The 23,552-nt window shown below is 41.7% G+C and overlaps 1 protein-coding gene across 6 annotated transcripts in view; it reads left to right on the forward strand.

The window, feature by feature from the left end:
* Positions 1-23,552, forward strand: part of mypn (myopalladin) — a 53,778-nt gene that overhangs the window by 21,746 nt on the left and 8,480 nt on the right. For 3 of the 6 annotated variants that reach the window (XM_014154274.3, XM_014154272.3, XM_014154276.3), the window contains exons 5-15: positions 3,263-3,398; positions 3,504-3,743; positions 3,925-4,017; positions 6,971-7,112; positions 7,403-7,426; positions 8,365-8,481; positions 13,719-14,481; positions 18,062-19,327; positions 19,582-19,729; positions 20,478-20,558; positions 23,255-23,476. In XM_014154274.3, the coding sequence (XP_014009749.3) occupies positions 3,263-3,398; positions 3,504-3,743; positions 3,925-4,017; positions 6,971-7,112; positions 7,403-7,426; positions 8,365-8,481; positions 13,719-14,481; positions 18,062-19,327; positions 19,582-19,729; positions 20,478-20,558; positions 23,255-23,476 (3,232 nt within the window). Of the gene's footprint in view, positions 1-3,262; positions 3,399-3,503; positions 3,744-3,924; positions 4,018-6,970; positions 7,113-7,402; positions 7,427-8,364; positions 8,482-13,718; positions 14,482-16,783; positions 16,880-18,061; positions 19,328-19,581; positions 19,730-20,477; positions 20,559-23,254; positions 23,477-23,552 lie in introns of those variants that run through there. The other 3 variants (XM_014154275.3, XM_014154273.3, XM_045700699.2) reach the window with 3 other exon arrangements.

A 23,552-nucleotide genomic window follows, 5' to 3' on the forward strand; every position in this document is an offset into this window, starting at 1 on the left:
TCTCATGGTCAGCTGCATTTATTTTCAGCAAACTTAACATGTGTAAATATACTGATCAAAAAAATAAAGGGAACACTTAAACAACACATCCTAGATCTGAATGAAAGAAATAATCTTATTAAATAAGCACAACCCCCACCTGTGGACGTCGGGCCCTCATACCACCCTCATGGAGTCTGTTTCTGACCGTTTGAGCAGACACATGCACATTTGTGGCCTGCTGGAGGTCATTTTGCAGGGCTCTGGCAGTGCTTCTCCTGCTCCTCCTTGCACAAAGGCGGAGGTAGCGGTCCTGCTGCTGGGTTGTTGCCCTCCTACGGCCTCCTCCACGTCTCCTGATGTACTGGCTTGTCTCCTGGTAGCGCCTCCATGCTCTGGACACTACGCTGACAGACACAGCAAACCTTCTTGCCACAGCCCGCATTGATGTGCCATCCTGGATGAGCTGCACTACCTGAGCCACTTGTGTGGGTTGTAGACTCCGTCTCATGCTACCACTACAGGGAAAGCACCGCCAGCATTCAAAAGTGACCAAAACATCAGCCAGGAAGCATAGTAACTGAGAAGTGGTCTGTGGTCCCCACCTGCAGAACCACTCCTTTATTGGGGGTGTCTTGCTAATTGCCTATAATTTCCACCTGTTGTCTATTCCATTTGCACAACAGCATGGGAAATGTATTGTCAATCAGTGTTGCTTCCTAAGTGGACAGTTTGATTTCACAGAAGTGTGATTGACTTGGAGTTACATTGTGTTGTTTAAGTGTTCCCTTTATTTTTTTGAGCAGTGTATATATAATAATTCTGTTTTTTTATCAGTTAGTATATTTCAGTTTAACCATAATATTTGTTGTAATATTTTTTCTGTCTTTTCTGGTGGATTAAACTGAAATTGCAACCAACTTTATATGGCTTATTTTAAAAATAGAATGGGTGAGCCATTCTTGCTAATCTGCTAGAGAACTAGTTTGGATTTAAGTATTGATTTTGTATGACTGACGGCTTTAGTGAGAGGTCTTGACGTTCCAAATAAAATGGAATATCTTTTGCTCATATAATTTAAAAAACAAGTTGTTAGTTGTAGGCAGGGTCATAAGCAAATAGGTAAACTGGGATATGACTAAAGAGTTAATAAGAGTGATTTTTCCACAAATAGACAGGTATTTTCCTTTCCATGGTGGCAAGATCTTATCTAGTTTTGCTAACTTTCTATTAAAATGTATTGTAGTGAGATAATTTCTTTCTTTCGGGATATAAATACCGTGTATGTCCACTTCACCGTCAGACCATTTTATTGGTAAACTACACGGTAATGTAAAATAAAAAATAAAAATTGTGATCCAATACGTAATATAGTACACTAATCATAATTTGGTTGTAATCCAGAGAGGTCCAAAAAATTATCTAGATCCTCTATGAGGCTATGGAGGGATCAAAACTGTGGATTTAAAAGAAAATATTAATCTTCAGCGTACAATGACACTTTTGTTTTTAAACCCTGGATTTCTAGCCCCTTGATATTATTGTTGAATCTGATTTTAATAGGTAACATTTCGATGGACATAATAAATAGATATGCCGATAGTGGCCTTTTTTTTTTTATTAAAAGCTGAAATGTCGAGAGTCAATAAGTATTCAATCCCTTTGTTTTGGCAAGCCTAAATAATTTCAGGTCTAAAAATGTGCTTAATAAGTGACATAATAAGTTGCATGGACTCACTCTGTGTGCAATAATAGTCACATGGACTCACTCTGTGTGCAATAATAGTGTTTAACATGATTTTTGAATGACTACCTCAACTGTACCCCGACACATACAATTATCTGTAAGTACCCTTAGTCGAGCAGTGAATCTCAAACATATATTCAACCACAAAGACCAGGAAGGTTTTTTAATGCCTCGCAAAGGGCACCTATTGGTAGATGGGTATAAAAAAAAGTAGACCGTGGCTATCTATTTGAGCATAGTGAAGTTATTAATTACACTTTGGATGGTGTGTAAATACACCCAGTCACTACGAAGATACAGGCGTCCCTCCTAACTCAGTTGGAGGAGAGGAAGGATACCACTCAGGGATTTCACCATAAGGCTAATAGTGACTTTACAACAGTTAAAGAGTTTAATGGCTGTGATAGGAGAAAACTGAAGATGGATCAACAACATTGTAGTTACTCTACAATACTAACCTATTGACAAAGAGAAAAGATGGAAGGCTGTACAGAATACAAATGCATCCTGTTTGCAACAAGGCACTAAAGTAAAACTGCAAGAAACCTGGCAGAGCAATTCACTTTTTGTCCTGAATACAAAGTGTTATATTTGGGACAAATCCAATACAACACATTACTAAGTACCACTCTCCATATTTTCAAGCATAGTGGTGGCTGCATCATGTTATTGGTATGCTTGTAATCGTTAAGGACTGGGGAGTTTTTCAGGATAAAAAATAAACGGAATGGAGCTAAGCACAGGCAAAATCCTAGAGGAGAACCTGGTTCAAAACCATTTTTGTATTTTTGTTATTTAACCTTCATTTAACTAGGCAAGTCAGTTAAGAACAAATACTTATTTACAATGACGGCCTACCCCGGCCAAACCCTAACCCGTATGATGCTGGGCCAATTGTGCGCCACCCTTTGGGACTCCCAATCACGGCCGGTAATGATACAGCCTGGAATCAAACCAGGGTCTGTAGTGACGCCTCTAGCACTGAGATGCAGTGCCTTAGACCGTTGCACCACTCAGGAGCCCACGAGTGTTCCTGAGTGGCCGAGTTACAGCTTTGATTTAAACCTACTTGAAAATCTATGGCAAGACCTGAAAAGGGCAATGATCAACAACCAATTTGACAGAGCTTGAAGAATTTTTTGAATAATAATGGCCAATGTTGCACAATGCGGGTTTGGAAAGCTCTTACAGACTTACCCAGAAAGAATCACCACTGTAATTGTTGCTTCTAGAAAGAATCACCGCTGTAGTTGTTGCTTCTAGTATTGACTCAGGGTTGTGATGAATACTTATATAAATTAGTTATTTCTTTCATTTTCAATACATTTGTAAACATTTCTAAAAACATCTCTTCACTTTGTCATTATGTGTAATTTATTTGGAATTCAGGCTGTAACAAAACAAAATGTGGAATAAGTCATGGGGTATGAATACTTTCTGAAGGCACTGTATGTAACTTCAACACTGTAAAAATAATTCTAGCCCAGTGTGACCTGGTTAGTTACAATGTATCCTGTTTCCCCTGTAAACCTAAAGGCTGCAGAGGACCTCAGCTCAACCGACTGCTCCATCTTTACATTCAGTGGTCTGTGCTGTGTCTGTTTGTGAGGAAGACACACCCATCTGTACTAAAGAACATCCACAGGAGGCCACCTCACTGCCATCTTGCCAGGTAGTCACTTCATCTGTACCTGTCAAGGTAACTACTACTGTCCTTCCTGTTACGTAGGTGACAGCAACACTCACCCAGGTGACGTTTACATTGTCCCCTGCCCAGGAGACGTCAGCACCGTTACCTGTCCAGTTAGTCTGTACTCTAGATCTACCACCTGTGGACATAGTGCCAGTACTGGCACAGGAGGTATCAACACCGTCCCTGCCAACACTGTCACCTGTCCCAGTGACGTCCGCAACATTACAGACAAAGACAGTCACTACCACGGCACTACCACTAACCCAGGTGGTTTCCTCTACACTGCCTGCCCAGGTGGCTCCCATGCAGATGACTCTATCTGAGGTAATGTTCTGCTGAAAACCCTCTGGCTGCTGAATATACTGCAAACATTGAAATGGAAATTCCAGATATCTGAAATATGTCTAACTTTCCTTTCTACTCAGCAATCTTTATTCAAGTACTTAACAATAATGTATATTTGTGTTTGGTTACTTAAATGATGGAATCCTTTTTTTTTTTTTAGAACCTAAACGGTGACAGCTATAACCTAGGTCTAGACGTCTATCCTCAAGGTCTAGACGGGAGGCCGATCATCGCTGCCCCTGTTTTCACAAAGGTACCCTACTAATGTTATCCATACTATTAATAATTAGAAGATACAGTATGTACAATGTCAACTTCACCACCAAGCAAAAAAACATGATATTATCTTATATACAGTGCCTTCAGAAAGTATTCATAACCCTTGACTTATTCCACATTTTGTTGTGTTATAGTCTGAATTCAAAATTGATTAAATATATGTATTTTCTCACTCATCTACAAACAATACCCGACAATTACAAAGTGAAAACATGTTTTCAGACATTTCCTTTGTAGCAGCACCTTTGACAGTGATTACAGCTGTGAGTCTTTCTGGGTAAGTCTCTTTGAGCTTTCCACTCCTGGATTGTACGATATTTGCATATAATAATTGTTTTCAAAAAATCGAATCAAATTGTATTGGTCAAATACACATATTTAGAAGATGTAATTGCGGGTGTAGTTAAATGCTTGTTTTCCTTGCTCCAACAGTACAGTAGTATCTAACAATTCACAACAATACACACAAATCTATAAGTAAAAGAATGGAATTAAGAAATATATAAGTATTAGATCGAGCAATGTCGGAGTGGCATTGACTAAAATACAGTAGAATAGAATACAGTATATACGAATGAGATGAGTAAAGCAGTACGTAAATATTATTTAAACATTATTAAAGTGACTAGTGTTCCATTATTAAAGTGGCCAGTGATTCCAAGTCTATGTATATAGGGCAGCAGCCTCTAAGGTGCAGGGTTGCGTAACCGGGTGGAAGCCAGATAGTGATGGCTATTTAACAGTCTGATGGCCTTGAGATAGAAGCTGTTTTTCAGTCTCTCAGTCCCAGCTTTGATGCACCTGTACTTTCTGGATGGTAGAGTGGTGAACAGGCCATGGCTCGGGTGGTTGTTGACTTTGATGATCTTTTTGGCCTTCCTGTGACACCGGGTGCTGTAGGTGTCCTGGAGGGCAGGTAGTTTGCCCCCGGTGATGCATTGGGCAGACCGCACCTCCCTCTGGAGACCCCTGCGGTTGTGGGCGGTGCAGTTGCCGTACCAGTTGGTGATACAGCCTGACAAGTTTGTAAGGGTTTTAGGGGCCAAGCCAAATTTCTTCAGCCTCCTGAGGTTGAAGAGGCACTATTGTGCCTTCTTCACCACACTGTCTGTGTGGGTGGACCATTGCAGATCGTCAGTGATGTGTACAGCGAGGAACTTGAAGATTTCCACCTTCTCCACTGCTGTCCCGTCGATATGGATATGGGAGTGCTCCCTCTGCTGTTTCCCAAAGTCCACAATCAGCTCATTTATTTTGTTGACGTTGAGTGAGAGGTTATTTTCCTGGCACCACTCTCCCAGGGCCCTCACCTTCTCCCTGTAGACTGTCTCGTCATTGTTGGTAATCAGGCCTACTACTGTTGTGTCATCTGCAAACATGATGATTGAGTTGGAGGCGTGGCCACGCAGTCATGGGTGAACAGGGAGTACAAGAGGGGGCTGAGCACGCACCCTTGTGGGGCCCCTGTGTTGAGGATCAGCGAAGTGGAGGTGTTGTTTCCCACCTTCACCATCTGGGGGCGGCCGATCAGGAAGTCCAGGACTCAGTTGCACAGGGCGGGATCAAGACCCAGGGCCCCGAGCTTAATGATGAGCTTGGAGGGTAATATGATGTTGAATGCTGAGCTATAGTCAATGAACAGCATTCTTACATAGGTATTCCTCTTGTCCAGATGGGATAGGGCAGTGTGCAATGCGATGGCGATTGCATCGTCTGTGGATCTATTGGGGCGGTAAGCAAATTGAAGTGGGTCTAGGGTGTCAGGTAAGGTAGAGGTTATATGATCCTTAACAAGTCTCTCAAAGCACTTCATGATGACAGAAGTGAGTGCTACGAGGCGATAGTCAGTTACCTTTGCTTTCTTTGGTACAGGAACAATGGTGGACATCTTGAAGCATGTGGGGACAGCAGACTGGAATAGGGAGAGATTGAATATGTCCGTAAACACTCCAGCCAGCTGGTCTGCGCATGCTCTGAGGACGCGTCTAGGGATGCCGTCTGGGCTGGCAGCCTTGCGAGGGGTAACATGCTTAAATTACTTACTCACGTCGGCCACAGAAAAAAAGCTCTTCAAGCTTTGTCAAATTGGTTGTTGATCATTGTCAGACAACCATTTTCAGGTCTTGCCATAGATTTAAGTCGGCCACCCAGGAACAGTCACTGTCTTCTTGGTAAGCAACTCAAATGTAGATTTGTCCTTGTGTTTTAGGTTATTGTCCTGCTGAAAGGTGAATTCATCTCCCAGTGTCTGGTGGAAAGCAGACTGAACCAGGTTTTCCTCTAGGATTTTGCCTGTGCTTAGCTCCATTCCATTTATTTTTTATCCTGGAAAAACTCCAGAGTCCTTAACGATTACAAGCATACCAATAACATGATGCAGCCACCACTATGCTTCAAAATATAGAGAGTAGTATTCAGTAATGTGTTGTATTGGATTTGCCCCAAACATAACACTTTGTATTCAGGACAAAAAGTGAATGGTTTCCTACATTTTTTTAAGTGTTACTTTAGTGCCTTGTTGAGAACAGAATAGAGCTAGGTAGTCATTCAAAAAGTATTGCACACAGAGGGAATCCATGCAACCTATTATCTGACTTGTTAAGCAAATTTTTACTCCTGAACGTATTTAGGGTTGCCATAACAAAGGGGTTGAATAGTTATTGATTCAATACATTTCAGCTTTTCAATTTTTCTTAATTTGTAAAAATGTTGAAAAATATAATTCTACTTTTACATTATGGTGTATTGTGTGTAGGCCAGTGACCCAAAAAAATCTCAATTGAATCATTTTTAATTTCAGGCTGTAACACAACAAAATGTGGAAAAAGTCAAGGGGTGTGAATAGTTTCTGAACGCACTGTAGTACATTTTAAAGGTTATGTACTTAAGAAATTGTGGATGGATGCCCACTCTACTTGGCCCGTCAGAGTCTGCAGGACCTTTTGGCGTCGGAGAGCCAGCTGGTGGTGCTAGAGTGCCGTGTTAAAGGGGTGCCCTCCCCCAAGGTGGACTGGTACAGAGAAGGAACCATCATAGAGGACTCCCCTGACTTCAGGATCCTGCAGAAGAGTAAGTCCAACTCCTTTACTCCTTTACTATGTTTCAGAATAATGTACATTCATCTTATGATATTTTCTGTGACGTACAACAATTATCTTGTATTAGTTCAATAGTACATTTCCACTGAAATGGAGCAATCTTTGAAATGATTCAACGTAAGCATTCTGAAAACTGTAAAAGTATCTCAAATAAACTTTTAAAGAATCTAAAAAAAAAACTCGTGTTTTTTTAGAAGGCAACATGAGTAGCTCTATGATTTTAAACAATTATATATATATTAGCATTTTCTTATTTTTTAGAGCCTCGATCCATGGCTGAATCAGGTACGTATTATGCAAAGGAGAGACTGTAATGCTACAATTAATATAATTGTAGAATCTTAAGTTGGAGCATATTTCTGCATGGATCAAAGTATTTGGTGTGGTGTGTTACTGAACAGTAAATTGTATTCACAATATACCAGCATTAGATACAATAATACATTTTGAAAACACGACTGGTGCTTTCCTCAGAAAGTCAACATCCTGCTGTAGCCTAAGTGATATTTTCTATGAAACAGTGTACACCATTTCTCTTCCAAGATGTTTACAGTATCTGGCTGGGGCTGTAGCTACTGTAACTCCTCTGAGTAACAGCCAGTTTGCTTCTCCTCCTAAAACTCAACCTTATAAGGAAGCTTACAACCTGTGTCTGTTGAACTAACATGGTCACAGAGCCTTTCAGAGTGTCTGAAACACAGGGAAGTGCTTGTGATTGGAAACATGTAGCTGCTGTGCCACTGGAAAAATTGCTCACTCACAGCATATCACAGGCAGCTGCTGGCACTTTAATTGGGGAGTACGGGCTCATAGTAATGGCTGGAACGGAATAAATGGAATGGTATCCAACACATCAAACACATGGTTTCCAGTGTTTGATTCCATTCCATTGACTCCATTCCAGCCATTATTATGAGTCTTCCTCCCCTCAGCAGCCTCCTGTGCAGCATATGCATTATATGAATGCATATTAGTTCTCTGTGGCTTAGACAGCATATTGAGTAATAGCTATAAATAGAAATTCAGACATATTTTACAATGCAGAGGCTTACTGCCTTGTTTCATTTTCACTGTGCATACTGTATAGGTTAGCTACATAGTACAGCTGCAATGCTGTTATAGTAATTTCTCTGTCCTTTAATCTATGAGTCATGTTGCCTGAACTTCAACAGTGACATTCAGCTGGTGCTACCCTCATCTCCTTCATTTTGTATTCCCTTTAGAGGAAATATGCACTTTGGTTATTGCTGAGGTCTTCCCTGAAGATTCTGGAACATTCACTTGCACTGCAAGCAACAAATATGGAACTGTATCCAGTATTGCTGCACTAAGGGTGAAAGGTAACGTCACTGGCTTACAAACAAGGTTCAGACTTGACAGTTCTATTAATAAGATTGTATTTGGAGACTATGTTTACCGTTTCTAGTGAAAATCTAATCCCCCTTGAACAGTTTGCATCTAAAAAGGGATTACATTTTCCCATACATTTTCCCATTGATTTCCTATAAATAAAATGTTCACTGATCTACACAACCTACTCCACTGAAAAATTATATTAAAAAACCCCCCCAAAAAACAAATAAGTCTTGTTTTTGAAGGTCTTCACACCACTTGCCGTGGCACATCTAAATAAGTTAACCTGTTGGGGCTACAGGTTAGCAATGAACCCCGAGCCGGGATTGCTAACAAGGCTGGAAATTCAAAACATCAAAAATCTAATAATTTCAATTTCTCAAACAATCAACTATTTTACACAATTTAAATGATAAACATCTCCTTAATCTAACCACATTGTTCGATTTTCAAAGAGGCTTTACGGCAAAAGCATAAAGTTAGATTATGTTAGGACAGTACATAGCCACAAAAGTACAAACATCCATTTTCAATTCAAGGTCAGGCGTCACCAAAAGCAGAAACCAGCTTGAATTATGCACTAACTTTTGTCAATCTCCATCAGATGACACTCCTAGGACATTATGTTATACAATACATGCATTTTTTGTTCCATCAAGTTCATATTTATATCCAAAAACAGCATTTTACAGTAGCGTGAAATTCAGATTTTTTTTCTTCTCTGAAATGCTTCCGGTGAACATAACAACATTTTCATACAAAATCCCACAACAATCCATCAGTTTGAAATAGTTGTGGTTTTAATAGTGCTGAGCATTAACCAAAATGTTGGTTATTTTGACCGATGTTGGTTCAATTAATTTAATTCCATTTTGTTCAGGTTTTTTCAGTGAGCTCAATGCACACATTCAGCAGTTTCTCTAGAGATAAATCAGATCAAATCAAATCAAAGTTTATTTGCCACGTTCGCCGAATACAACAGGTATTACAGTGAAATGCTTACTTACAGGCCCTAACCAACAGTGCAAATTTTAAGTAAAAAATAGGTATTAGGTGAACAATAGATAAGTAAAGAAATAAAACAACAGTAAAAAGACAGTGAAAAATAACAGTAGCGAGGCTATATACAGTAGCAAGGCTATATACAGGCACTGGTTAGTCGGGCTAATTGAGGTAGTATATACATGTAGGTATGGTTAAAGTGACTATGCATATATGACAAACAGAGGGTAGCAGCAGTGTAAAAGAGGGGTTGGGGGGGACACAATACAAATAATCCAGGTAGCCATTTGATTACCTGTTCAGGATTCTTATGGCTTGGGGGTAAAAGCTGTTGAGAAGCCTAGACTTGGTGCTCCGGTACCGCTTGCCATGCGGTAGTAGAGAGAACAGTCTATGACTGGGCTGGCTGGAATCTTTGACAATTTTTAGGGCCTTCCTCTGACACCGCCTGGTGTAGAGGTCCTGGATGGCAGGCAGCTTAGCCCCAGTGATGTACTGGGCCGTATGCACTACCCTCTATAGTGCCTTGCGGTCGGAGGCCGAGCAATCAGGATGCTCTCGATGTAGCAGCTGTAGAACCTTTTGAGGATCTGAGGAACCATGCCAAATCTTTTTAGTTTCCTGAGGGGGAATAGGCTTTGTCGTGCCCTCTTCAAGACTGTCTTGGTGTGTTTGGACCATTCTAGTTTGTTGGGGATGTGGACACCAAGGAACTTGAAGCTCTCAACCTGCTCCATTACAGCCCCATCGATGAGAATGGGGGCGTGCTCGGTCCTCCTTTTCCTGTAGTCCACAATCATCTCGTTAGTCTTGGTTATGTTGAGGGATAGGTTGTTATTCTGGCACCACCCGGCCAAGTCTCTGACCTCCTCTCTATAGGCTGTCTCGTCGTTGTCGGTGATCAGGCCTACCACTGTTGTGTCGTCTGCAAACTTAATGATGGTGTTGGAGTCGTGCCCGGCCACGCAGTTGTGGGTGAACAGGGAGTGCAGGAGGGGACTGAGCACGCACCCCGAGGGGCTCCAGTGTTGAGGATCAGAGTGGCAGATGTGTTGCTACCTACCCTCACCACCTGGGGGCGGCCCGTCAGGAAGTCCAGGATCCAGTTACAGAGGGAGGTGTTAGTCTCAGGATCCTTAGCTTAGTGATGAGCTTTGAGGGTATTATGGTATTGAACGCTGAGCTGTAGTCAATGAACAGCATTCTCATGTAGGTTTTCCTTTTGTCCAGGTGGGAAACGGCTGTGTGGAGTGTAATAAAGATTGCATCATCTGTGGATATGTTGGGCGGTATGCCAATTGGAGTGGGTCTAGGGTTTCTGGGATAATGGTGTTGATGTGAGCCATTACCAGCCTTTCAAAGCACTTCATGGCTATGGACCTGAGTGCCACAGGTCTGTAGTCATTTAGGCAGGTTGCCTTAGTGTTCTTGGGCACAGGAACTATGGTGGTCTGGTTGAAACATGTTGGTATTACAGACTCAATCAGGGACATGTTGAAAATATCAGTGAAAACACCTGCCAGTTAGTCAGCACATGCCCGGAGCACACATCCTGGTAATCCGTCTGGCTCCTCGGCCTTGTGAATGTTGACCTGTTTAAAGGTCTTACTCACGTCGGCTACGGAGAGCGTGATCACACAGTTGCCCGGAACAGCTGATGCTCTCATGCATGCCTCAGTGTTGCTTGCCTTGAAGCGAGCATATAAGTGATTTAGCTCATCTGGTAGGCTTGTGTCACTGGGCAGCTCGCAGCTGTGCTTCCCTTTGTTGTCTGTAATAGTTTGCAAGCCCTACCACATAAGACGAGCGTCAGAGCCGGTGTAGTATGATTCAATCTTAGCCCTGTATTGGCGCTTTGCCTGTTTGATGGTTCATCGGAGGACATAGCAAGATTTCTTATAAGCTTCCAGGTTAGAGTCCCGCACCTTGAAAGCAGCAGCCCTACCCTTTAGCTCAGTGCAGATGTTGCCTGTAATCCATGGCTTCTGGTTGGGGTATGTACGTACAGTCACTGTGAGGACGACGTCCTCGATGCACTTATTGATAAAGCCGGTGACTGATGTGGTGTACTCCTCAATGCAATCAGAAGAATCCCGGAACATGTTCTAGTCTGTGATAGCAAAACAGTCCTGTAGTTTAGCATCTGCTTCATCTGACCACTTTTTTATAGACCGAGTCACTGGTGCTTCCTTCTTAAATTTTAGCTGTAAGCAGGAAGCGGAAGGATAGAATTGTGGTCAGATTTACCAAATTGTGGTCAGATTTACCAAATGGAGGGCGAGGGAGAGCTTTGTACACGATCAAACCGAACTGTGCGATATAGTAGGGAGTTGTAGTTTCCAATAGGCCAATATTATACATAGTTTACTGCAGAAAACGCAGTAATGAACTACAATGACCATATTCCATTGCGGGCCTACTTGTGTGGTCGGTGTGTTTCTTTTACGCCTGCTACAGTAGGTTAGTGTGGGGCAGACACAGAGAGAAGAGACCGAAGAATGGGAAGAGACAGAAGAATGCACAATTGAGTGGGATAGAGAGCAGTTGCTTCGCGAGGTATCTCTACCTGAAAATACATGATCTAATTGATTGATAGTTGGTATTCAGCGGTCATAAAAGTATGGTTTACTTTCATGAACTACTAAAATTGTGATTTTGTCAGACAGCATCGGCAGCAGCTCTAAAGAAAAGTGATGATGACTTGGAATGTAATAATAAAGCCATCAAATCAAACAAATGTAATGTACACAACAACTGAAATATTTTATTAAAGTAAAGTAATGTGAATAAATGATTGTCAATAAGTGAAAAGCAGTAATAGGCAGTGACTACCATCACCAAACATTTATTAATTGTTTTATTCTGTGTTACAGCATTCAACCCACATAGGCATTTAATGTTTAAAAAAATATCGTAACCGAAATCAATAACCGTGATTCTTTTTTTATAATAGAACTGAAACCGAACTGACCTCAAAAAGCACTAATTGCTCAGCACTAGGTTTGAATGATTTGAGAACAACTTCCCCTGTCTCTGTAAGGTCCTTCAATTGGATTCTGAATGTCAAACAATGATTCAACCTCAGAGCCACCCATGAGCTTTTAAAGCATGTCTGGGATACATTTTTAGACAGGCATAGATCAGGGGAGGTTAAGAAATAATTTGAAGACACTGAATATCCCTTTGAGTATAGTCAAGTATGGTAATTCATCTGTGGATTGTGTATCATATCACCCAGACACTGCAAAGGTCTGGCCATGGAAACTGGAAAATGGAAACTGCTCAGGGACATCACTATCAGGTTTAGGATTATTTTAAAACAGCCACATAATTCATTGGCTGAGCTGAGAGAAAACTGTGCAAGGATCAACAACATTGCATTCACTCCACATTACTGGCCTGTATGAAAAAGTGAAAAGAAGACAACCTTTTTATAGATATCCACTCCAAATGATCAATTCTGTTTGCAACAAGGCTGTTAAGTAATACTGCAAGACAACATGGGAAAGAAATGAAGTTTTTGGCCTAAATTAAAAACTTTAGGTTTGGGTTAAATCCAATACAACACATTACAGAGTCAAACCCTCTGTACTTTCAAGTATTGTAGTGGGTGTGCTTGTCACTGACAGGGACTGGGGAGTTTGTCAGGATCAAAATAGATAGAAAGGAGCAAAGCCCAGTTAAAAAGTAAGAGGAAGACCTGCCTCAGTCTTCTGAAAACCTAACCCTGGAAAATAGTTTTATTTTTCAGCTGGACAATTACAATGTCTAAGACACACCAGAATGGCTTTTTAAATCGGTGTTAAGTGTTCCGGAGTGGTCCAGTCTCAGTCCTGGGTCCTGACTTAAATCTGCTTGAAAATCAGAGAAAAGGTTTCAATATTGCTGTCCATCAATGATTCCCAACTAAATTTACTGAGCTTCTGCAATTTTGACAAAAACAATGGATAAACGTTGCCCAAAGAGTTGGTAGAATCTTATTCAAAATAATTCACAGGTGAATTTGCTGCCAAAGGTGCTTCCACCAAGTATTAACTCTGGGTTGTGAAGACATACATAATTTTTTTAATGTTCTATAATTTTGTGTTCACTTTGAAAATGTGGTGTAGGTTATGTAGATCAGTAGGAGTTCATTTCAAGGCAACAAAATGTGAAAACTGTGCAAGGGGTGTGTAGACTTTCACTAGGCACTGTACTTATCCTTCTCTCTGTACCTCATTAGGCAATGATAACACCAACAACAACCACGTGAAAACTCCACACAAGTCCACACAAGTCCCAGAGCCCTCTTCATTAGATCTCACTCCCCCCAGTCTAAAGCTTCATGCTGACGTTCCTGTGACCAACAGCATCAAGCCTCACTCCAACACCATCCGCCTGGATCCGCTCAGTTCCAGCACGTTACGACTGGACCCTCTGAGCACCAGTACCCTCCGTCTAGATCCTCTGAGCTCCAGCATGCTGCGCCAGGACCCTGTCAGCATCAGCATGCCCAGCCTGGATCCACTAATCCTGGGCAGCAGCCCCAGGATAGGCACCCGTAGCTCCAGCACATCTTGTCTGGATCCACTATACCTGAGCACCCCTCACCCAGACCTGTCTACTAGCTCCAGCAGGCTACGTCCTGAGCTCAAGAGCAGTGGTGAGGTGCCCAAGACTGACCATGAAGACTCCAGAGCCTTCTCAGTGTTATCAGACCCTGCCGTTGGTCTGAGTCCTAAGGTGGAAGGGACTCCTTTCCATAAACCTGAGCCCCCTCCCCCTGTAAACCTCCCTGATCCCCCCACCTCCTCTTGCCTCAAGCCTGGGGTTCTGGTGAGCCACAATGGGCCCAGGTCCAGCTCCAGGGTAGGCCTCCGTGTGCACTTTAAACTGCCTGAGAATGAGACAGACAACGAGAGTGAAACATCCGATAGCCATTCATATGAAGATATGTCACAGTTGGCCAATAAGGAACCACCTCCAGTCCTGGCCAAGCCCAAACTGTGAGTATTCTAATTAGAGGTTCACAGCAAAGCTTAGATTCATTTTTTTTGCTTGACATTGTCAAATAACTCAAGCATAGATTGGTGACTTTTTTTCTAATTTGTCACACAGAAACTAGAGGCCATGAGTAATTTGTTCAGCAAGAATAGCACCTATTGTCTATAGGTGGTGCTGTTATAAGCAGTCTCACTTAAAACCTCATTATCCGCCGCCCTGTTTGATATAGAGACTTGAAACTGTGTATATAGATGTTTTTCCTCCTGCTGAACAAATGTGCCTCTAGGACCCATAAGGCCCATCAGGATAGATTATCCTTCATCTTGGAAATATTGGAAAACGTTTGAAACACTTATTCTCATGAACCATACGTCCAAATAGCACCAAATTCGGTATGTAGGCCCATGGTACATCTCTTAACTCAGTTTGAGAAAAGCTAGGGTTAAGAGAAGGCTGAGTTATTGATAAATCAGAAAGTCAGATTGTACATGCCCATTTAAATCCTTTTTAAATCCACTTCACAATGCCCTATCAACTTGAAACGTTTTAGGGTCATGATGAACCATTTTAAAGGTGCAATATGCAGAAATCGCTCCATTTCCTGGTTGCTAAAATTCTAATCGTTCCCCTAATTTAAGTTTACAAAACAAGTGTAGAGAATCATTGTACCATCTAAACCAATTTGAAATATCTTTTTAATAACCAAAAATATTGTATTTTCAGCTGTTTGAAGCTGGTGTACAAACCCAAAAGTAAAAGATGCAGGAACAAAGCCTAAGAATGGGAAGCATAGCAATAGTGCACATAGAACAGACCTACCACTTCCTAGACTTGCGGTCAATGAGAATGACAGATCTAAAACACACATTTCTATGTGAATTTGGTTGGTTCACCCAAAATGTTACATATTGCAGCTTTAAGTTTGGCATTGATATCTTAAAAAACAAGGAAACTATTAACAATTCACTTTTTTGACACTAATGCTTAAAATAATTGTAAAAAAATCTTATTCTCATGGACAAAAAGTCATATTTGATGAAAATGTGGTCTTTGTGCTCATCACAATAGTCCTTAAATAGTGAGAAAAGAATGTTGATGCATTCAGACATGGCCACACTATACGCTAATATGCTAAAACATCTGTTTTGGGGAGATGCTGGGTTGTCACATGCAAAATTGCCTTTCGTAGGATACCTGGAGGCATTAATATCTGTTGGGTGATTGGTTGAGGCTTCTTGGGTGCGTGATGTCACTCCGAGCCCTTACCAAAACACAAAACATGGCGGACAGTTTCTCTCACCTCAGATCTTAAACCAGTAGTGACCACTAACTTCAATGACAGTAAACTTCAAATTAAAAGATTAATCTAATATACCTCGCCCCAATAACATTGTCACCAAGGAAAGCTTTTTAGCTAGCTACAGTGTTTGAGTAATAGCAGTCGTTTTCTTGTAAAACTGCTCAGCTAGCTATCAGAATGCTAATTTGCGACGCTAGCTAGCTAATGCGTTAGATTTCATACTAGAGCAATAACTATTGTTCAACAGGACTTTATCTCATGCAAATTAATGTCACGTTTAAATTATGCAGACAAACAATGTGAAATATTGTGATTAGTATATCTGTATGATCACTTATTGTTGCCCTATTATATGGTCTGAACTTAGTGAAGGTGGATCTATTATTCGGTAAAATTAGAAACTGGAAGTCCTGCAACTTGCGCAGTCAGCGTATTTCAGCTGTGAGAGTGTATTGAAGTATTTTGGAAGGCTAATGTGGGGTGTACCAACTGAGATTTAAATCAACGTGGTAATTCTTTCACTGATTGCACATAAAGGAAGATAGTTCCTACATAATAGAGTGCTTGATTTGTTATCCAGCTGATCCTGTGTTCTTTCTGTCATCCGATGAACCCCATGCATTGCTGCTCGCAGCTATATTTCTTAAGTATTTTTCAATTTATTTTGTATCACTTAACTTAAGACAAATCCTAACTTAAGACGAGCCCCAAGACTCAGAGTAACAGCCTCACATGATATGGTGACAACTGTTAAATATCTAGTCAAACAACAAACTATTAGTTTTATCACAATTTTTTCCCAAAATTTGCACCGACAGTTGATTTTATGATGAAAACGCTTTATTCTGAAAGTAATTCTTAAAAGTGTTTGGTATCGTGATGTATTTTTCTATTTACCGTCCTTGTTTTGAAGTGAAGCAAGCAGCTTGAGTTGTGCGAGCTGTATTTAGAACAGTAAACATTAGAGGTGGGAGGGTCTCCTCTTGAGCTCCCTATCTGACCTGCTGTATTCCAGTTTTCATTTGTCTACTGAATACATATATGTGCTTAACTATGTGGAGATTAAAACTACCAAAAACTGAGGATGGACATTTCTTAATGTAAGTGCAATGTTATGGTTTTGTGCATGCTAGAAATCTTTGCACACTGGCATTGTGTTTGTCATTTTTTTGTCGAAAGAAAAAAGTATGTCTGCCACTAAGATGAAGTGTCTTGCGTAGTGTTAATAATTGTTATTGATTCAGTTATTGATAAGTTATTGTCTCCTTTTCACTTTATGTTATCAAAGTGACTGATATTGAATGTAAAACGAATGTAAAAAAATGCTAGGATAATGTTACAATGCAATAAGGTTGCAATGAAATGTTTTCTTATACCAATCATGATACAGCACATTACTGACATTTCCAGTTGCAGAGTGTGTTTAGAGTCTGGATCCTCCTATACCTTAAAAGGGCAGACTACTTCCCCAACCAGCCCCTGAAAGGCACATTGTGGTCATTACTTTTTAGGGAACTGTGTTTAGAGTATTTGTAGTTATTTGGTGACGAACACATTAAGACTTTTGAACAAACATATGATTTTTATTATAGCCTGGTCTCAGGTCTGTTTATACTGTCTTGGCAACTTCTGTGGTTTGGCGTGACAATGACCATAGGAGTTGGCAAGACAGCACAAACCGATCTGGGACCAGGCTAGTTTATTATACACTGAGTATAGCAAACATTAGGAACACCTTCCTAATATTTAGGTGCATCCCCCTTTGCCATCAGAACAGGCACAATTCGTCGGAGCATGGACTCTACAAGGTGTCGAAAGCATTCCATAGGGATGCTGGACCATGTTGACTCCAATGCTTCCCACAGTTATGTCAAGTTGGCTGGATGTCCTTTGGGTGGTGGATCATTCTTGATACACATGGGAAACGGTTGAGTGTGAAAAATCCAGCATCGCTGCAGTTCTTGACACAAACCGCCTGGCACCTACTACCATACCTCGTTGAAAGGCACTTAAATCTTTTGTCTTTCCCATTCAGCCTCTGAATGGCACAGATACACAATCCATTTCTCAAATGGTCTCGCGGCTTAGAAATCCTTCTTTAACCTGTCTCCTCCCCTTTATCTACACTGATTGAAGTGGATTTAACAAGTGACATCAATAAGGGATCATAGCCTTCACATGGATTCACCTGGTTAGTCTATGTCATGGAAAGAAAAAAAGTTGTGTATACTCAGTATGTAAAGTGTTCATGTATTTAACATCTTCCATCTCTGTTTTCTCAGAGACCCTGTCCAGCTGCAGCTTCTACACAACCAGGTGCTTATGGAGCAGCAGCAGACTGACACTGAGCCAACCGGAGCCACCCAGAGCCAACCGGAGGCATCAGCCTGGCCAGCCCGGGAGCAACCCGAGCCCCAGCCCCAGCTCCAGCAAAGCCTACCCCGTTCATCTACCCCCATGCCCCTGCAGTCCACCCACCCCTCACCCATACTGACCATAGCCCCAACACCCTTACTCAACTTCATCCCTGTGACAACACTGAACACTACCCCTGCACCCCAGCTAAACACTAGTCCCCCTGCACCCCTGCTTAACATTGCCTCTGCACCACTACTGAACCCATACGCCACCCAATCTTATTTTCTTTCTTCTTCTTCTTCTTCTTCACCCCTGCTAAACACAAGCCATGTACCACCAATAAACACTACCTCTGCACTGCTACTGAACACAGACCCTCCTGCACCCATTATTGGTACCCTGCCATCCCCTCCTCAACTGAAGACAGCTTCATCTTGTATGAGCTCCCCTCCATCTGCCCCTCTGCTGAGCACTGTTCCTGCACCCTATCTGCATACCAGCCCTGCATCCCCACCCTATATGACCCTGCAAAACACCACCCATTCTTCCCAGCTGAACTTAGCCCCCTTATCCCTGCCTAAAGCTATTCACGTACCCCAGTTTAACACACCTCTCATACCTCCTCTGAACACAGCCCCCAAAGCATCTCTCAGCTCCATCTCTGCAGCTTTCAACAGGGCCCCTACAACCATGCAGAACACCTCCCCCTCCCCCCTTCTCAGAACAACTCATGCCTCCCTCCTCAACCTGGCTCCCACGTCACAGAGCTTCAACTATGCTAGGCCAAAAGAGTTTGTCACTGCCCAGACTCCCCTCTCTCCAGTCAGGAGTCCCTCCCCTACAGAGTCCCCAGTTCCGTTGCTCCACGAGCTGGCTGCCGAGCTCAACTCCTCCAACCCCAACCTGTTCTCTCCACAACCCAGAGTCTTCCCCACCAGAGTCCTCAAGTCACCCACTAGCCCCCCTTCCTTCATGTCCTCCCCCACCTCCCCCACCCTTTTGCCTGCTGCCTACCTAAACTCTGTGTTCACCCTGCCACAGCAGTCACCCCCACAGGCAGCGTCCCCGACCTCCAGCACCTCCACTCCCAGCCCCATCCAGAACCATGTGGCCTTCCTCAGCTCTGTCCTGCCCTCTCTACACACCACACAAGCCACCAACTCTATGGGCCTGCCCAGGAGTGCTCACGGGTAAGACCCTATGATTCCTGAATTCCGGAAACATTCCCAAAGTTCCCAGGTTTTTCTATAAATCCTTGTTGGAGGATTCCTCGAACAGGGAGGGAATAAGCAGGGGCGGAATCCTTCAACTCGGAATCCTGCAACCGGGATTTTGGAAAACTCTGGACCTCATAGACCTCTTACCTTATACTTCAACTCATCATATTACAGTTTTATATATTGTAAAATAAATTTTTTGCTAATACATTTGTTGTGATCCACAGGCCACCTCAAAGCATGCAGAAGAAGTTGCCTACAAGCACTCGTCCTATGTCAGATGTTGACATTCGTAGCAGTCAACAAACCCTCCTCCAGGATATGGAGAAAAAGCTTAGGTTCAATGAAGATTTTATGCGTGGTCATGTACAACAGGTATCGGATATATCCCTTCAATTGTACTGTTATTCCCTAAGGCATAGTCCTCCCATTATAGGGCGGCAGGTAGCTTAGTGGTTAGAGCGTTGGACTAGTAACTGCAAAGGTTGCAAGATCGAATCCCCGAGCTGACAAGGTACAAATCTGTCGTTCTGCCCCTGAACAAGGCAGTTAACCTACTGTTCATTGAAAAATAAGAATTTGTTCTTAACTGACTTGCCTAGTTAAATAAAGGTAAAATAAATAAATAGGGCTAATGACTGAATATGCATCTAAATGAACGAGTACTTGGTTGATGTAGTAATATGGCTTGGAGTGGAACCAACAAAGGAATAGAGTGATCTCAAATAAATAAAGTATCTTTCTTCTACAACTTCTTTTCAACCCGACACATTCCACAAAGTGGAGACGGCATGGCACATTCTCACTTTCTTCCAATTTGCTATTCTGGCATTCGTATTACAGTTCTATTTTGTTCTCCTTTTTACATCGCAAGTGGAGTAAAGTGATACAATGTGAAACGATATGGAAGCAGTTAGAAAATGCATTCATCTAAACCGAGAGATCAAAGCAGTGCATCAGCGATCGTTCCTTTTCCAATCATTCATTTTCCATATTCATTCATCAAGTACGTCTTCCATGTAACAACATGCAGATCATATCAATCACAAATTAGTAGTAGTAATGTGTGTGTCCATGAGTGTGTTTGTGTTGGTGTTCATCAATCATCCCTATCTTCTCATAGAAGCAGACTACTTATGAGGGGAAAACAGCGAGCAGACCCCTCGGACCAAACATTCCTGCCACTGTCTTTAACTATGACGAGGTACAGCGAACATCTCTCCCTTCCAAAAAATCCTTTGCTCAGAACGTTTGGTAACACATTACGTTAAGTTGCTCTTAAACCTGTGCAGAAAGCCTGTATTTACACCAGTAACAACATTAGATTAGCATGTTGATACAGTGCATTCGGTAAGTATTCTTGACCCCTTGACTTTTTCCACATTTTGTGAAGTTACAGCCTTATTCTAAAATGTATTAAATTGGGGGGTTTTTCTTCATCAATTTACACAAAATACCCCATAATGTCAATGCAAAAATATTTTTGGGGAAATGTTTGCAAATGTATTAAAAATCAAAAATGGAAATATCACATTTCCATAAGTAGTCAGACCCTTTATTCAGTACTTTGTTAAAGCACCTTTGGCAGCGATTACAGCATCAATTCTTCTTGGGTATAACGATACAAGCTTGGCACACCTGTATTTGGAGAGTTTCTTCTATTCTTCTTTTCAGATTCTCTCAAACTCTGTCAGGTTGGATGGGGAGCGTTGCTGCACAGCTATTTTCAAGTCTCCAGAGATGTTTGATAGGGTTCAAGTCTGGGATCTGGCTGTGCCACTCAAGGACATTCAGAGACGTGTCCCGAAGCCACTCCTGCATTGTCTTGACTGTGGAGCAGGTTTTCATCAAGGATCTGATTTCTCTGTACTTTGCTCCGTTCATCTAGTCTCCCAGTCCCCCCTGCTGAAAAACATCCCCACAGCACAATGCTGCCACCACCATATTTTCCAACTCCAAGCGGGCTGTCACGTGCTTTTTACTGAGGAGTGGCTTCCGTCTTGCCACTCTACCATAAAGGCCTGATTGGTGGAGTGCTGCAGAGATGGTTGTCCTTCTGGAAGGTTCTCCCATCACCACAGAGGAACTCTGGAGCTCTGTCAGAGTGACCATCAGGTTCTTGGTCACCTCCCTGACCAAGGCCCTTCTCCCCCGATTGTTCAGTTTGACCGGGCGGCCAGCTCTAGGAAGAGTCTTGGTGGTTCCAAACTTCTTCCATCTAAGAATGATGAAGGCCACTGTGTTCTTGGGGACCTTCAATGCTGCAGAGATTTTTTGGGACCCTTCCCCAGATCTGTCCCTCGACACATCCTGTCTCAGAGCTCTACGGACAATTCCTTCGACCTCGTGGCTTGGTTTTGAATTTACCACAGTTGTAGAAACATCTCAAGGATGATCAATGGAAACAGGACGCACCTGAACTCAATTTCGAGTCTCATAGCAAAGGGTCTGAATATTTATGTAAATAAGGTATTTCTGGTATCGATTTTTAACACATTTGCTCAAATTAAAAAAAGAAAAAAGGTGCTTTGTCATCATGGGGTATTGTGTGTAGATTGATGAGAAAAAAAAAATATTTAATCCAATTTAGAATAAGGCTGTAACATAACAATGTGTGGAAAAAGGAATGGGTCTGAATACTTTCTGAATGCACTGTACATAGTACCTCATTAATTGCTTAATAGAATTGAACTGTTTTTTGTAATTACACAAGAGGAATAGGGACTATTCCTTATTCCACTTGCGTAATAACTAAAACCACTCAAGCCCATTACAATTACAAAGCGCTAAAAAATATGATGTATTGTGAGTGTAGTAATTACAGCGTTACTATACAGGTATAACAGCAATGTAATGTAAAGTGTTAGTGAATGTTCAAAACCGTTTTAAGTAGTATGTATGGATGTATACTCATATATCCAAACACTGTAGTTATTTCATCATCGTAATCAGGCACTTTTAAAGTATTTGTTAACTAATATCCATTGCATGAATAAACTGAAGGTATACATATTGACCACACTCATGTAATGTAATGCCCCAAATAGGCTGAGGTATATGACATTCTAAGATTTGAGCAACCTTCAACGTTTCTTTCATTATGAAATGTGCATAAAAACTTTCCTTTCAAATATGACATTTCAACTGATGCCATGGATTCCATCTGTTGTTCCTCTAAAAGTAATTGTGTTGTAATGTTGTCATTTCACTACATTTCAAACACCACTAACATTACCACTTCCGTTATGTTTTCAGTTCCGTTACCTTAGGTCCTCAGGAGAAAAATAAATTACCCAGTGTTTGCAATTCTGAAAAAAAGTTGACGTATCAAGATAGAAATCTACGTATCAACAATAAAAACTGTACAATTTGAATTGTTGGATATTTTTGCCAGGAATGCTTAGCTTGATATTTCAGTCCAAATGTGTTCTCTGTTCTCTGTTTTACCCTCAACTTCTGTTGTATTTTGTGTAGTAGGATCAGTCCAATACCAAGGGAGAGTGATAAGAGGAATGCCACTGCATGATAACTTTTAAGGTTTAAAGCTGCACTCCTCAATCTCTTTTTCTGCCCACAGTGAGCCCAGAATATTTGTCTTTGTAAACCGAGGGCTGGTAAATGTAACTGCCACTTTGGAATCAAAATGCTACTTTTTGAATCAAAACAGATTGACGAGTACATCTTTAACCATGGTTGGGTGTCAATTCCATTTAATTCCACTGAAATTCTAATGCTCTTCATTACTTTTCAATTAGGATAATTCAAATTGGATTGAGTTCAACCCTGCCTTTAACACAATATCCCGATTGATTAGTGGTGATATTGTGCTCTGGGTCTGAATCCTCTGTCAATCTACCCAAGTAAATACTCACCCAAACAGTTTCTGAAATGTCTTTTTAGGAGTACAAAGTGTCCAACTTTGAGCAGAGGCTGTTGAGTGAGATAGAGTTCCGTCTGGAGCGCACGCCAGTCGAGGAGTCAGATGACGAGGTGCAACACGATGAGAGCCCGACAGGGAAGTGCGTCGCGCCCATATTCGACAGGAAGCTGAGGAACTTCAGGGCCATGGAGGGTGTGCCTATGACGTTCTCCTGTAAAGTGGTGGGGATCCCCATACCGAAGGTGAGACAGCACGTCTATGGTCTCTAAATATGTTATCACCCAGACTGTTTTTTTTTTTAGCATCCGAAGTACCTTA

The sequence above is a fragment of the Salmo salar genome, chromosome 18 (assembly GCF_965601325.2).
Source record: "Salmo salar chromosome 18, fSalSal1, whole genome shotgun sequence".
NCBI lineage: Eukaryota > Metazoa > Chordata > Actinopteri > Salmoniformes > Salmonidae > Salmo > Salmo salar.